The 14,016-nt window shown below is 39.3% G+C and overlaps 1 protein-coding gene and 2 non-coding genes across 4 annotated transcripts in view; 2 read left to right on the top strand and 1 right to left on the bottom strand.

Annotated features, from left to right (window-relative positions):
* LOC131493112 (cytochrome P450 2C41-like) overlaps positions 1 to 12,243 on the bottom strand; it is a 33,966-nt gene extending 21,723 nt beyond the window's left edge. The window contains exons 1-5 of one of the 2 annotated variants that reach the window (XM_058697231.1): positions 11,958 to 12,243; positions 10,462 to 10,624; positions 10,155 to 10,304; positions 5,774 to 5,934; positions 2,122 to 2,298 (exon numbers count right to left, since the gene is read on the bottom strand). In XM_058697231.1, coding sequence (XP_058553214.1) covers positions 2,122 to 2,298; positions 5,774 to 5,934; positions 10,155 to 10,304; positions 10,462 to 10,624; positions 11,958 to 12,125 — 819 coding nt within the window. In that variant the 5' untranslated portion in view covers positions 12,126 to 12,243. Of the gene's footprint in view, positions 1 to 2,121; positions 2,299 to 5,773; positions 5,935 to 10,154; positions 10,305 to 10,461; positions 10,625 to 11,537; positions 11,556 to 11,957 lie in introns of those variants that run through there. The other variant, XM_058697232.1, reaches the window with a different exon arrangement.
* Positions 4,585 to 4,670, top strand: TRNAQ-UUG (transfer RNA glutamine (anticodon UUG)). Its single transcript has one exon. It is a non-coding gene; the product is annotated as a tRNA-Gln (tRNA).
* Positions 6,446 to 6,552, top strand: LOC131494211 (U6 spliceosomal RNA). Its single transcript, XR_009253258.1, has one exon. It is a non-coding gene; the product is annotated as a U6 spliceosomal RNA (small nuclear RNA).
* Positions 12,244 to 14,016: the final 1,773 nt, after the last annotated feature.

The raw sequence follows: 14,016 nt of genomic DNA, 5'->3' as shown, positions 1-14,016 counted from the left end.
CAATATTCAACCAAAGGAATGAAGTACTGATATAAGTTACATCAATGAACCTTGAAAACATGTTAAATGAAAGAAGCTAGAACAAAAGACCACATACTGTAGAAGTCCATTAATATGAAACATCCAGAATAGCAAATCTATAAAGACAGAAAGTAGAGGAGTGATGCCTGAAGGGAGGATTCAGGGGCAATGGAGATTTCTGATGGCGCGTATGGGGCTTCTTTTCAGGGTGATGAAAATATTTGGTAATTGATTGCTGTGGTGTTGCAGAACTCTGAAAATACACAACTCCTGAATTGTACTTGAAATGTGTGAAGGGTTTGGTATGTAAATTATACTCTATGAAGATGTTAACAACAACAAAAAGGAATAAGATAGAATTTAAATACTATGATGAAGACCAGAGGAACAATGCAATTTTAAAATATAGTATTAAGGAAATACTGTTAACTGAAAGAGAGATGTCAGACCCTTAATTAGCCCAGGATCAGTGGAGAGGCTTCCCAGCATTAAGAAAATTCCTCCAAATATGTGCAAAAAAAAAAAAAAAATTCATGTAGGTGCATTCTTCTGGGAAGATGTCCATACTTAAAAAAAAAAATTTTTTTTTAACATTTATTTATTTTTTGAGAGACAGAGAGAGACAGAGCATTAGCAGGGGAGGGGCAGAGAGAGAGAGAGGGAGTCACAGAATCTGAAGCAGGCTCCAGGCTCTGAGCTGTCAGCACAGAGCCTGATTCAGGGCTTGAAATCATGAGCCGTGATATCATGACCTGAGCTGAAGTCGGATGCTTAACCGACTGATCCACCCAGGTACCCAAATGTCCATACTTTTTAATCAGATTCTCAAATCAGATGATCACCAGAGAGATAAAAATAATTGCCCTATCAGTAGAGAAAGAAGAGGGTGGAAGTAATTTGCTTCGTCCCTCTTCCAGTTTCTTCAAACCATTCTGTCTTCTTCACTTCATTCCACCCAGAATACATGATTTGAGCAGTCCAATTGACATGCATGGACAATTCTTTGACAGTCACCCTCATGGGCACCTTTGACTCCTTGCCATTTTAGCTTACTAACTGGTTTCTCATTTCTGCCCAGAGTTACAAGGTGATTAGATAAAATAATGATGGCCTCAGATGAAGGAATTTCCTTCTCTAGAATTAGCTCCTTAGGATACATTCTGGATTTGGTCTCTCCCCAGTTCAAAGAGGACTTTGTACCTCCACAAGTGTCCTTATGTCATCTACATTACTGTTGTCACATGATTTCCAACTTGATCCTATCACTCATTCAGATTTATTATCTAAATCTTTCACTCCTTGGTTAAACTTCTCAAATGCTGTATCTGTTCTTATTACTAAAATTTCCCCTACAGTTCCTACTTATCCTCTCCTCCAACTAAAACCAGTCTCTATAGATCCCTGAGATGTGACAAGATGAACAATTTGATTTGATTTCAGGATCCTCTGTATTTCCATGGTCCAGACTCTTATCAAGCCAAAGTCCAAAGAAATGAAAAATCTCACAGTTGGTTCTGGAGTCCCATTCTTATCATACAGATCATTCTCCAGGGCTCCCAGGATAATTTCCCCCAATAATTACTTGCATTCCACTCTTGTGGCTCATACACCTACCTGATAAAATCAAAACTTGTCATGCCAACACTCAGGTTTACAGTTACTTGACAGACACCAATGTGCAACTCTGTATCTGTCCAAATTCATGTTTGGCTACACTCAGCGAAGACTTCTCTCTTCTATCCATCCAATCTCTTTGACAATACACACCCCTGAACCTCTCATCATACCACTCTACCAATCTGAAATTCCCTCCCCTATTCCTTATTGCAAATATTTGAGGATCTACATCAACCCTCAAAACAAGTGTACATTCTCTTTCTTCTCAGGTAGAAACCTAACAAACAGTTTCCATGTATTCCAGGTATTTAGCAATTCAATCTTAGATCTTCTATGATGCTCAATCCAGATCCATGCATACATAAGAACCTAAAGTGTTTGGCCAAGCATTTCTTGCCTATTGAAACATCCCCGATAAGTACAGAACTAATCAGTGAACCCCAAAAATGCAGGCAAATAAATGATCTGTCATCAACATTTTACCTGTTTCATTTTGATCAAGAAGTAATCAATGAAATCCCGAGGATTGTTAATGTCCAAGGATTCCTGGTGTTCTTTGATTTTCTCTAAAATATAATTGTATGTATAAGTAAAATTTTTAAATATTTTGCGATGACTTCCTGGGAGGTAATCAATGAGAGCAGGGAAACTATTGTAGATCTTAAGGATAAAAAAAAAAAAAAAATTAATTATTAAATTAAAAACATTAAAGAAATGAGATGAAGAAAAAAATGGGTCTCTATCTTCTGGGGAAGCATTTAATGTGCATATAAAAGTACTGTCTAATGCTCATAGGGATACTTACGGGAACAAACTCTGACCAGATGATGGAAGATAATAATAATTTCCTATACACATACATCAACCTCATAGTATTAAGGCATCTTTATGTCAATTCTCTCTTTTTTTAACTTAAATTTTTAAATTTTTTAAATTGTCGTAGACTCTGGGTCTAGTGTTCTTTCTTGCTAGATAAGTGGTGCCTCACGTCTGCTGTAAACAACCTTCCGCCTGCTGTAAAAAACCTTTGTTTTGTATTGACCCAAACCCCTAACTCCGCATATCTTCAAACCCCTCTTTCGCTCATGTCCATAAGTTAATGTTCACAGTTTCATTGTCCCTTTGTTCACGTCCATTACCATGTTTGTAAGCCTTCTGATCCTAATAAAATGGAGCAAGGACCCTTAATCGGGGCTCTTGTCTTCTCCAGGACATTAGTCATCTCTCGCATTTTAATCCTGTGTCCTGCTTTCTTGCTGGGCAAGAAAGAACTCTAGACCCAGAGTCTACGACATCAAATGAGTTTATTTTTTCAAGTTTATTTATTTATTTTGGGAGAGTGAAAGTGTGGGGAGGGGCAGAGAGAGGGAGAGAGAGAATACCAAGGAGGCTCTGTGCCATCAGCACAGAGCCCGATGTGGGGCTCAATCTCATGAACCATGAGATCACATCTGCACTGAAATTAAGAGTTTGGATGCTCCACCGACTGAGCCACCCAGGCATGCCTATTTTTTAATTTTTAGAAAGAATGAGAGAGAATACAAGCAGGGCAGAGGGGCAAAGGGAGAGAGAGAGAGAGAAACTTTTTTTTTTTAAGTTTATTTATTTTGAGAGAAGGTGCAGGTGCAAGTGGGGGGAGGGGCAGAGACAGAGAGAGAGGAGGGAGAGAAGTCCAAGCAGGCCCTGTGTGCTGTCAGCACAGAGCCCAACGTGGGGCTCAATCCCATGTCCCTGGGATCATGACCTGAGCCAAAATCAAGAGTTGGATGCTCAACTGACTGAAGTGACTGAGCCACCCAGGTGCCCCAATTCTCATTTTTTAAATATTAATTCCTCCCTACAACCTTGAAATATAGAATGACACGAATTACTATGATTCACATTTTATAGATGAAGACCAAAGTTAAGGGAGTTTGGGCAACTTGATATATAGCACAAAGCTACTCCCTAGTCAGTGTTCCCTGGTAGCATCTGTGGTCCCAAACGTTTTCTCTTCTTAAAGGAGATATTCTCTTCCTTCCTAAATTAGCACACTTCTGTTAAGTAATGTGATGAAGAGGTCACTAAGTGAGTGGAGGACAAACCTTGTGGGCAATGGGAACCTTCCAGCAGGGGCCTGCATGCCCATGGAGTGATGTGGTCATGTTTCCAGGCAGTCACCAAAGTAGCTTATGGAAACTGAGGTTTGAGGTTTAGTGGAAAAATCACAGACCAGGGAACAAATGGGCTTGAATTGCACCAGCTCCATATTTGGACATTTGTCTTCTTGTCTGTGAAATAAAGGCTTCAACTATCTTTCTCAGATGCACACTCCAGGAGGCTTGCCCTGGGCAGGAGTTCGGTATTCAAAAATTCACTTCACTGAGTGTAACTGGTGAAAATGTCACAGTAGACAGCTCCAAAGGTAGGTCCCTCTCAAAAAAAGGCTGAAAATTTTAGCAAAAACCATGAGAATCAACTTGAACTCTAGAAAACAAAGCAATCAAGTGAATGCTGAATTAAGAAAAAGGTAACTTGAAAATGGCGGGAAAGCTTTGTGAAGTTTTTAATTTGTCCTTGTCCCACCTCTTTCCTCAGTTTGGCAGGGGTCTTAACAAGAGCAGCTTCTTGCATGGGACTCTGGTTTCTAGTTCAATAAGAGTAGAGCTGACCATCCTCACAAAAAAATGTTTTCTCTGTTGCCACTTCTCTGGGGCAATCTGAAGGGCTCTGGTCGTTGTCTCATCTAACTTAGAACTCAGGGTGGAAAAGCAGTAGGTATGTCTCCAAAACTCTGTAAGGCAAATGAATAACCCATAGCCTCCTCGGGCAAAGATTAGTTAAGGCATAGGATACAACATCAAAATCCTAGGAAGAAAAGCTGAGGAGAGAGTAACTTCTGGAAATTAGGGCATTCAAAAGCACCCATGTATACTGAGGAAGTTAGAAATTTAAAGTTTAGGGGGCGCCTGGGTGGCTCAGTCGGTTAAAGCGTCCGACTTTGGCTCAGGTCGTGATCTCACGGTTCGTGGGTTCGAGCCCCGCGTTGGGCTCTGTGCTGACAGCTCAGAGCCTGGAGCCAGCTTCAGATTATGTGTCTCCCTCTCCCTCTGCTCCTCCCCCACTCACACTCTGTCTCTCTCTCTCAAGAATAAATAAACATTAAACAAAAATAAAAAAAAAAAAAAGTTTAGAAAGTAGGACATAGGCTAAGAAAAGACCTCAGAAGACCCTAAGCTTTCACCTCTGGATGATCTTGGCTCAGCACAAGCTGAGAAAGAATTGAAAACAGTCTGATGAAAGCATTGAAGGAGTGTCCCAGCACAGAGCCAATCTGGAAAAATTCATTAGTTCCTTCCTCCCTCCCTCCCTCTCCCTCCCTCCCTTCCTTCTCCCTCCCTCCCTCTCTTTCCCTCCCTTCCTCTGTCCCTCCCTTCTTCCATCCAGTTCTCTCTCTTTCTCCCCCTTCTCCCCCTCCCTTTCTCTCCCCACCCCCTCTTTCTCCCTTCATTTCAGCTCCTCACATTCAAGGAAACTTCCATCAAAACATTAGCTTAATACAAGCTAAAGGAACAGAGATTTCAGAGACCGCACATGACAAGAGACTTAGCAAAAACAGTTCAGAAAAGTCACTAAATAAACATCTACAGCCTATAGAAAGCAAAAAACCCAGCACACACGGGGGTGCCTGGGTGGCTCAGTCCGTTAAGCGTCTGACTTTGGTTCAGGTCATGATTTCATGGTTCATGAGTTCGAGCCTCATGATCTCATGGTTCGTGAGTTCAAGTCCCACATCGGCTCAGTGCTAACAGCTTGGAGTCTGGAGCCTGCTTTGGCTTCTGTGTCTCCCTCTCTCTCTGCCCCTCCCCTATTTGTACTCTGTCCCTCTCTCTCTCTCTCTCTCTCTCTCTCTCAAAAATAAAATAAAACATTAAAAAAAGTAAAAAAAAAAAAAAAACAATAGCACAAACCTATAGCAAGCAAAACAAAGAAAACAAATCTCAAGAAGGGAGAAGAATCTGATTTCCACAGTTACCACATTATAACATCCAAAATGTCTAGTTTTCATTCACTTCACAGCATGGTTCATACAGAATTTTGGACTTGGACAAAACAGTATAAGTAGCTTCTCAGGAAGAGAGGATCTTGACCTCACCTGGACCCATGAGGAGCTCAAAATCTTGCTGTTTTCATGAAATCTTTCCAGGAAGCCAAGTAAAGTCTGATGTGTATAATCAAAACGATTTTGGAAAATAATGGAGCAGACCATATTACAGGTAGCACAGCCCAGGACGAAAGTGGGGTCACAGGGTAAGGCTAAAGAATAGGAGAGATTTAAAAAAAAAAGAATAGGAAAGATTTATTAAATAGCATTAAAATATACATATAAAAGTCTTTGTTGTTGATAACAGATAAAGGTAATTTTAGAACCTCTAAAGCAGTATCTACCTAGCAATCCCTTTATCGGTGAAAATTTTAGTATGCTTAAAATCAACTTGTCACTTTTCCCTTAAAAGTGAAGTCCATTCCTGCCTGGGTGGCTCAGTCAGTTGAGCATCGGACTTCAGCTCAGGTCATGATCGATCTCACAGTTCGGTTCGTGGGTTCACGCCCCAAATCCGGCTCTGTGCTGACAGCTTGTTCGGAGCCTGGAGCCTGCTTCAGATTCTGTGTCTCCTTCTCTCTCTGCCCCTCCCCTGCTTGCACTCTGTCTGTGTCTCTCAAAAATAAATACATGTAAAAAAAAAAAATTTTTTTAATGTGAAGCCCATTGCATCGTTTGTTTAATAGTAGTTTGCCAAATACTCCATTTATATCACTACATTTGGTGCTCGCTTCAGTAGCACATATACTAAAATTGGAACGATACAGAGAAGATTAGCATGGCACCTGCACAAGGATGACACGCAAATTCGTATATCACTACATTTGTTTACCTGATTTTTACCCAAGGGGACTATTACTTTGAAGAAGAAAAGAAACAAATTTGAAGAAGTCCCTTCCTTCCTTCCTTCCTTCCTTCCTTCCTTCCTTCCTTCCTTCCTTCCTTCCTTCCTTCCTTCCTTCCTCCCTCCCTCCCTCCCTCCCTCCCTGTTTTCCTGTCACCCTCTCTCTCTCTTCCCTTCTTTTACTTTTTAGCCAACGCAGGGCTTGAACTCATGACCCTGAGATCAAGACCGACTTTACTGACTGAGCCCACCAGATGCCCCAAGAAGCGACTTTTAAAAATACCTAATAGGGGTGCGTGGCAGTACATGGAGCATGCAACTGTTGGTCTTGGAGTCGTGTGTTCAAGCTCCACATTGGGTGTGGAGATTACTTAAAAATAATAATAATAAAAATAAATTTTTAAAAACTACGTAATGATTCAGGTTATGAATGAAGAATCACACCTGTTTGGTAAGCTTGCAATTAGCACTCATATAAGGAAGAGAAAAAATGACTAAGGACCTGGAAACCTTTTATGTACAATGAATAGTTGAAGTGACCCATGTGTAAAATCAGCAGAGGAAAAGATTAGAGAAAGGAAGATTATGGAAAAATGCAGATACTGGATGGAATGAATGTAAAAAAGCAAAAGCTATTCATATTATATGAGAAGAAAACTAACACAAATGAATACAAATTACAATACAATTTGCTTAAAATAAAAGTAAAGTAAGAAATCTTTATTTCAAACTTAAGTCACAGGTAAGCAGACAAAAAAGATGAACTTGATAAAGAGTCCTGGGACGCCTGGCTGGCTCATGAGATCAAGCCCCACGTTCAGCATGGAACCTACTTAAAAATTTTTTTTTAAAACAGAAAAGGCAATAAATAGAGTCCTTTTATTTCTTTATTGCAATATGGAAAAAAATAATTTTCTTCTCTAGGAAATAGTGTCGATCAGGCCCCACATTTATTTGGACAGCCTGCCCTCTTGTGGAATTCTGGAATATTACTATATATAGCCATTAGCAGAAGCCCGTATCGTTGCTATAAATTTTTTACTTGGACTATCATTTAAGTAAATTCTGTCATTTTACAGATAAATGAAAGCAGAGGAAAAGTTTTATATTTTTAGTGGGAAATATTTAAATGAAATTGCTATAATCAAATGATCAATAAACTTTATATGCAAAAGGCCCCAAATTCACATCATCAATGTAATTAAGGTGACCAGAATCAAAAATGAGGAAGAAATGAGACAGAATTAAAAAATAGGAAACATGTTTAGTTAACTGCTCCTATTCCAGACTCCTTTTCAGCTGAAACACTCAAGGACAGTAAGCTTTTGGAAAAACTTATTCTAGAAGGTAGGGGATAAATTTAAGAAGGCCTTGAGATTTCTGTGTGTGTGTGTGTGTGTGTGTGTGTGTGTGTGTGTGTGTGTGAGAGAGAGAGAGAGAGAGAGAGAGAGAGAGAGAGAGAGAGATTCACAGCTAAAATTTGGTTTTTAATCTTTCACTTCATTTTAGAGAGAGAATTAAAAAGCAGGGTAATTTGAAATCCACAGTGAAAATCAGATTCATTGTGACAAGCACTTCATAAGTCACTGGAGCTGACAGAGGGGGGTAAAATAATTACCATATAAGTTCTAACCCAAATCCAATGATTTTAAAATGCACCTGGAATTTTTATTTAGATCGTGAGGCCAGTAGATCAGGAGAAGATAGCAATTGAAAAGATAGTTTGTTACTCAGAGTTCCCAAGAGGGAAGCACCAAGGTAGATGAGGAGGCAGAAGGAACAGAGGGAAAGCATGGGCCAGAGCCTTCATTGGGGCTTTCATGGGAAGGAGTGAGCAAGGCAGGGTAGGTATGCTGAGTACATTTAGGATCAGATAGTTTGAACAGTTGCAGAGGGCTCTGGGTTACAGGGGTGTTCCCCAGTTCTTCAGTAATTGGCCCTGCGTTGATTTAGAGCAGGGAGAGTATTGGCTTGGTGTGTGAGAACTTGGTAAAGGAGGCAGCTGGGGGTATGGGCTGTGGATAGGCTGATTTACAAATCAAAGACATGCTCTAAGACAAGATGTTTGCTGTATCTAGTAATTCATTACCCCTGGGAGGGGAGGTTGTTCCCTGGTTCTGCAAGGCCTCTAAGATGTCAAAACATTACAAAATAGAGAAAATTAGAAACATGATTAATAGACTATAAAGGAGAGTAATATAAGGAAAGTCAACTAATAAGGGAGGCAGGGTAAAGAGTTATTAATAGCTGAAACTTAAATAAATCATTTTATAACTTGGTATTTGTGTAATTTTCAGGATTATGCTATAGCATATATTTCTTAACATATATTAAATAATACTACAGATTAGCGAGCAACATTAAATAACTCAAACTGGTAATTTAAAAATAATTGTTTACAGTCACCCTGGAAAACAGTATGGAGGTTCCTCAAAAAATAGAACTACTCTATGATCCAGCAATTGCACTATTAGATATTTACCCAAAGGATACAAAACTACTAATTCAAAGGGATACATGTATCCCGATGTTTACAGCAGCATTATGTGCAATAGCCAAATTATGGAAATAGCTTAAGTGCTCACGACTGATGAATGGATAAAGAAGTGGTATATATATAACCAATGGAATATTACTTAGCCATCAAAAAGAATGACATCTTGCCATTTGCAATGACATGGATAGAGCTGGAGTGTATTATGCTAAGTGAAATAAGTCAGAGAAAGACAAATACCATATCATTTCACTCATATGTGGAACTTCAGAAACAAATGAGCAAGGGGGAAAAAAAAGAAAGAGAAAGGCAAACCAAGAAACAGACTCTTAACTATACAGAACAAACTGATGGTTACCAGCATGGAGGTGGGGGGGATGGGTTAAATAGATGATGGGGATTAAGGAGGGCATTTGTGATGAGCACTGGGTAATGTATGAAAGTGTTCAATCACTAACTTGTACATTTGAAACTAATTTAAATTTTAAATTAAAAAAAATTTTAAATAGCTGTTTATAGGGAAATCACAACTGATAAGGGCTGCACTAAAGATGCCTGGGGAATTACAACCATAAAAAAAGTATCATTACTGCCAGAAACGTAGACATGGGCCTGGGAAGAAACCTTCGGACAGATCAATGAAGCTGACCAAACACATATAGACCAATGAAGTAAAAGCACATGTCACTTGTTACATGTGCTCCATCAGGGGGTGATGAGGTCACTTCCACTGTGTCCACCTGACAAGTATTCCCTGGTGACATGTTCTGAAACAGGTAATGCACATATACATTATGAGAAAAACATTGTTCTCTAACTCTTTGAAAAAATGACTCCCCAAACGTTCTACCTTCATGACATAATGATTTGGAAATTAACAAATTTGGGACAGAATAGGATTAAATGACCTTTTGTATACACAGCCTATGCACGGTCATGGAAGGACATACATAACAAGCATAGATACACAAAACCTCCCTTGGTTCTCTGCTGCACACCCTTTCTCCTCCACAAAAGGGCTGAAATGTTTCCAAGGATATCAGTAGACAAGAGAACAAACAGCCTGCCAAGGTCAGGGTTATAGAATAACCCACCATTGGTTTTTCTCAACTCTTCCATGAGGTAGTAGGCTTCCTCTTGAACTCGGCTCTCAAGGTCACTCTTCCCCATCCCCAAATTCCGCAGGGTCATGAGGCAGAAGCGCCGCATCTCCTTCCATCTCTTTCCATTGGTGAAAAGGATTCCTACCAGAGGGAAGACAGAAACTGGGACAGAGGTCCTAGGCAAGGAGGAGGAAGCCTTGTAGATGGGCCAAGTTCTGCTGAGTTACCCTTCAAATTCCTGTTTTCCATCCTTCCTACTCCCATAACCAGTGCTGAACCTGCATACCAGCACACCTACCATGTCCTTTATTAATTCTTTCAGCTAATGGGAAACTTCCTCTTGCAGAAAAGTCTTCTCCTAGATCAATCAGGGCTTCCTTCACTGCCTTATATCCATGCAGCACAACAGCAGGCTTCATGCCAAAATACAGAGTGAAAACCGGGCCATAGGTTTTTGAGAGCTGAGAAACACAAAGAAAATGTATATATTATTACCCAAAGAAGTCACAGTTTGGCTATATTTTGTGCATTTGTGTGTGTGTGCATGATTAAACCTGATATCATCATCATATTGTTGATGTTTTTATTCTGCCAAACGTAGCTTCACCTATTTCTGGATGTTATGTATAAATAAGATTGTTACAGCTGACACATAGAGAGGGCCACTGATGTGACAGGCAATGGCCCAGACTATTATTGCTCAGATTATTACAACTAACCATCACATCAACACCTTGAGCGAGGTTTATTTACCCTGTTGTATAGAGAGACTGAAGTTCAAAGAATTTCCTATATATTTCCAGTGTCTAATAACAGAACACCCCAGTTTCAACCCTGCTTGGCAGACCTCTGATGCCTGAGCAATTTACCAGTCCCCAGTGCCTACCTGGGGACCAATACCCAGCTGATGGTTTCAGGATCATCTGTAAAGCTCATCCCCTGGAGATTCTATCTCTGTAGCCTTACGATGGACATTAGAATTCTGTATTTTTTTTTTAAAAATCACCACAGATGATGCTAAGGCCCACTCCACTTTGAGATCTGCTGGTATTACTAACATAAAAAGAGAGCAAGCATCACAGAGGCCAGCATCTCATAGAAGGAGAATTGCTTCTTTCTTGCAGCATTCTTGGGGTACAGACAGCAGTTCTGTACAGAATCCAAAGGGATTCTGTTACCATCCAGCTGGCCCCAAGGATTTTTTTCTTTCATTCACTCATGCAAATGAACTACTATTCAAAACTACTTCCTTGACATCAGGCACAATTTGCTTCTTCAGAGTTCAATTTTCATGACTATTCTGAATAAAACACACAGTTTATGTAGTAGATGACTTCTCGAATGAAATCTCCAATCACAAACTACCTCCCTTACCGTTTACCTCCAGCCAGAAGTCATACCAAATGTCTCTGAAACAAAGAAGGGCAGCAACATTCCTCGCTTTTGCCATTTGATTATTTTGATGATACCAAAGAACGACCTAAATATTTCTCTATTCATAGAAAACATTATTACACTATTTTTTAAAAGTGATCTCTACACCCATTGTGGGGCTCAAACTCATGACCCTGAGATCAAGAGTCGCACGCTCTACTGACTGACCCAGCCAGGCACCCCTTATTCCACTATTCTTGACAATACTCCGCAAGGAGTATTTGCTTTATAGATATATCTTGATGTTTTTATTTTAATATACTATAATTTAATATATTTTCGTAAAGATATTTTATTTAAAAGCAGAGGTTAATGTACATACCCTTTGCAAACTGCTGGAGGAGCATAAAGCATACTTACATTGCATAAGGATTTGCCGATGTTCTTCACATCTACCTGTAGGATATTTCCAATAAAAGGGAGAGGATGAGGGCCAGACGGGAGCTTCCCCTTCCCAATGTTCTGTTTCCAGAGAGAAAGGAGAAGCCAACAGGAGAGACAGAGCACCAGAATCACAAGTGGATCCATGGAAGTGTTCTCTTCTTAGACAACTGTGAGCTTGAAGTCTAAAGCTTCTGTACACTCACTGCTAATTCCACCTGTGATGTTTATAAGGTAACCAATCAGCTAGATTTACTTTCATCTCTCTCTTAAAGGGACTTTGGCCCACTGATAAAGATAAAAGTATGGGGTACTTTACTCTTCTTTTGCTTCTAATGCCATGCCCTGCAGATTCTGTTCTAAAAGGTCTGGGTTGGAGCCCAGGGAATGTTTTTCTTTTTCTTTTCTTTTTTTTTTAAACACTCTAGATGGTTCTGATTGAGAGCCAGTGAAGTAAATTATTTGATCACAAAAACTGAAAAATATTCTGGATTTTGAGTAATGACCAGTTTGTGAATTTATGATTTGGGGGGGAAATCCTTGCATATAAAAAAGTTTATCCTTTAATGCTTTATCAAACACTATAGTATATTTTGTCCTAGAAAATGAAAGCCTTTTGAAATATTTTAGTGTACTGTATTAACATTACAACTATTTAAACATAAACTAGGTAATGTAACTCTTAAATGTCCAAACATGTAACAAGTAATTAAGTAAGTTTATACAGTAAAACCTTGGTTTGGGAGCATTATTCATTCTGGAAGTAATCCAAAGCACTTGTATATCAAACTAAATTTCCCCATAAGAAATAATGGAAACTCAGATAATTTGTTCCACAATCCAAAAATATTCACACAAAAATGATTACAGTACTGTAATATAATACAAAATAATAAAGAAAATACAAAATATAAAGAAAATAAACAAATTAACCTGCACTTACCTTTGAAAACCTTTGTGGCTGGTAGGAGGGAGACAAGAGAGAGGAGGGTTATTGTGTAGGACAACTTTCACCATCACTAACAGAATCAGTGATATCTATTGGCTCAATGGAATCTTTCTTTTCATGCAACTTTAACAAGAAACCTATCCAATGACACTTGCTTTTGCCTCCTTTTGAGGATTTCACAGAAATGTGACATTGCATTGGTGATCATCCACAACCCCACAGTGAGAGAAAGAGAGAGAGAGAGAGAACCATTGTCTCAGTTGTGATCATGTGACATTCAGTGTCACTACTTGTATTGCAAGACATCATTTATCAAGTTAAAATTTATTAAAAATGTTTGCGCATCTTGCAGAACACTCACAGAACAAGTTACTCGCAATCCAAAGGGTTTTTTTTTTTTACATTTACCATATTACCATAAATACCATATTTACCATCAAACTCTTGCTCCCCCAAATACTGGAAAAAGGAATTTTAATTTTAATTTTACAAATGGAGAAAGGGAAATTTGAAGACAACAGGAGACCCATTCAGTGTTGCACAGCTCATAAGTGACAAAAAGGGGATTTGAACTGAGATCTTTTGATGCCCACTGTGCCTATATGTGATACATACGATCCACCGGTTGCCTCAACAATGATAGGAAAACAAAATCAAGCCCCAAAGCATTAGTTCCTCTGTATGTACACCTCATTGACTGTTCACAAAATAATAGACTTCACTAAATAGAAGCCTTTATTTATTTGATTCCAAGGATAAAAGGGCTGTAAGTTCTCAAGAGAAAAAAATAAAAGATAGGGATACTCCCTTCTTCATAACCGCAGAGGTAAAACTTGCTCAGGTAACTGAAAAAAGAGCCAATCTCAGAACTTAGGGAGCAAGACTTGAGAAGCTATGGTTTCCCCCACCTCGCAGTCACCTCCAGACATAGCTGCTTCTGTTGCTTTTTGTGGCCTGGCATTGTCAGAAATAACAGAATGAAGTATGCATGGCAAGAAATGGAAGACTTTAAAACAAAAGGCATGGATTCAGTGAATGGGAATGGGAACCAGGGGATTCACTACACAGATGCACAGAATTGGGGCACCT

The sequence above is a fragment of the Neofelis nebulosa genome, chromosome 13 (assembly GCF_028018385.1).
Source record: "Neofelis nebulosa isolate mNeoNeb1 chromosome 13, mNeoNeb1.pri, whole genome shotgun sequence".
Lineage (NCBI taxonomy): Eukaryota > Metazoa > Chordata > Mammalia > Carnivora > Felidae > Neofelis > Neofelis nebulosa.
Note: the sequence above shows the minus strand (reverse complement) of the source record. Positions and strands in the feature narration are given on the sequence as shown.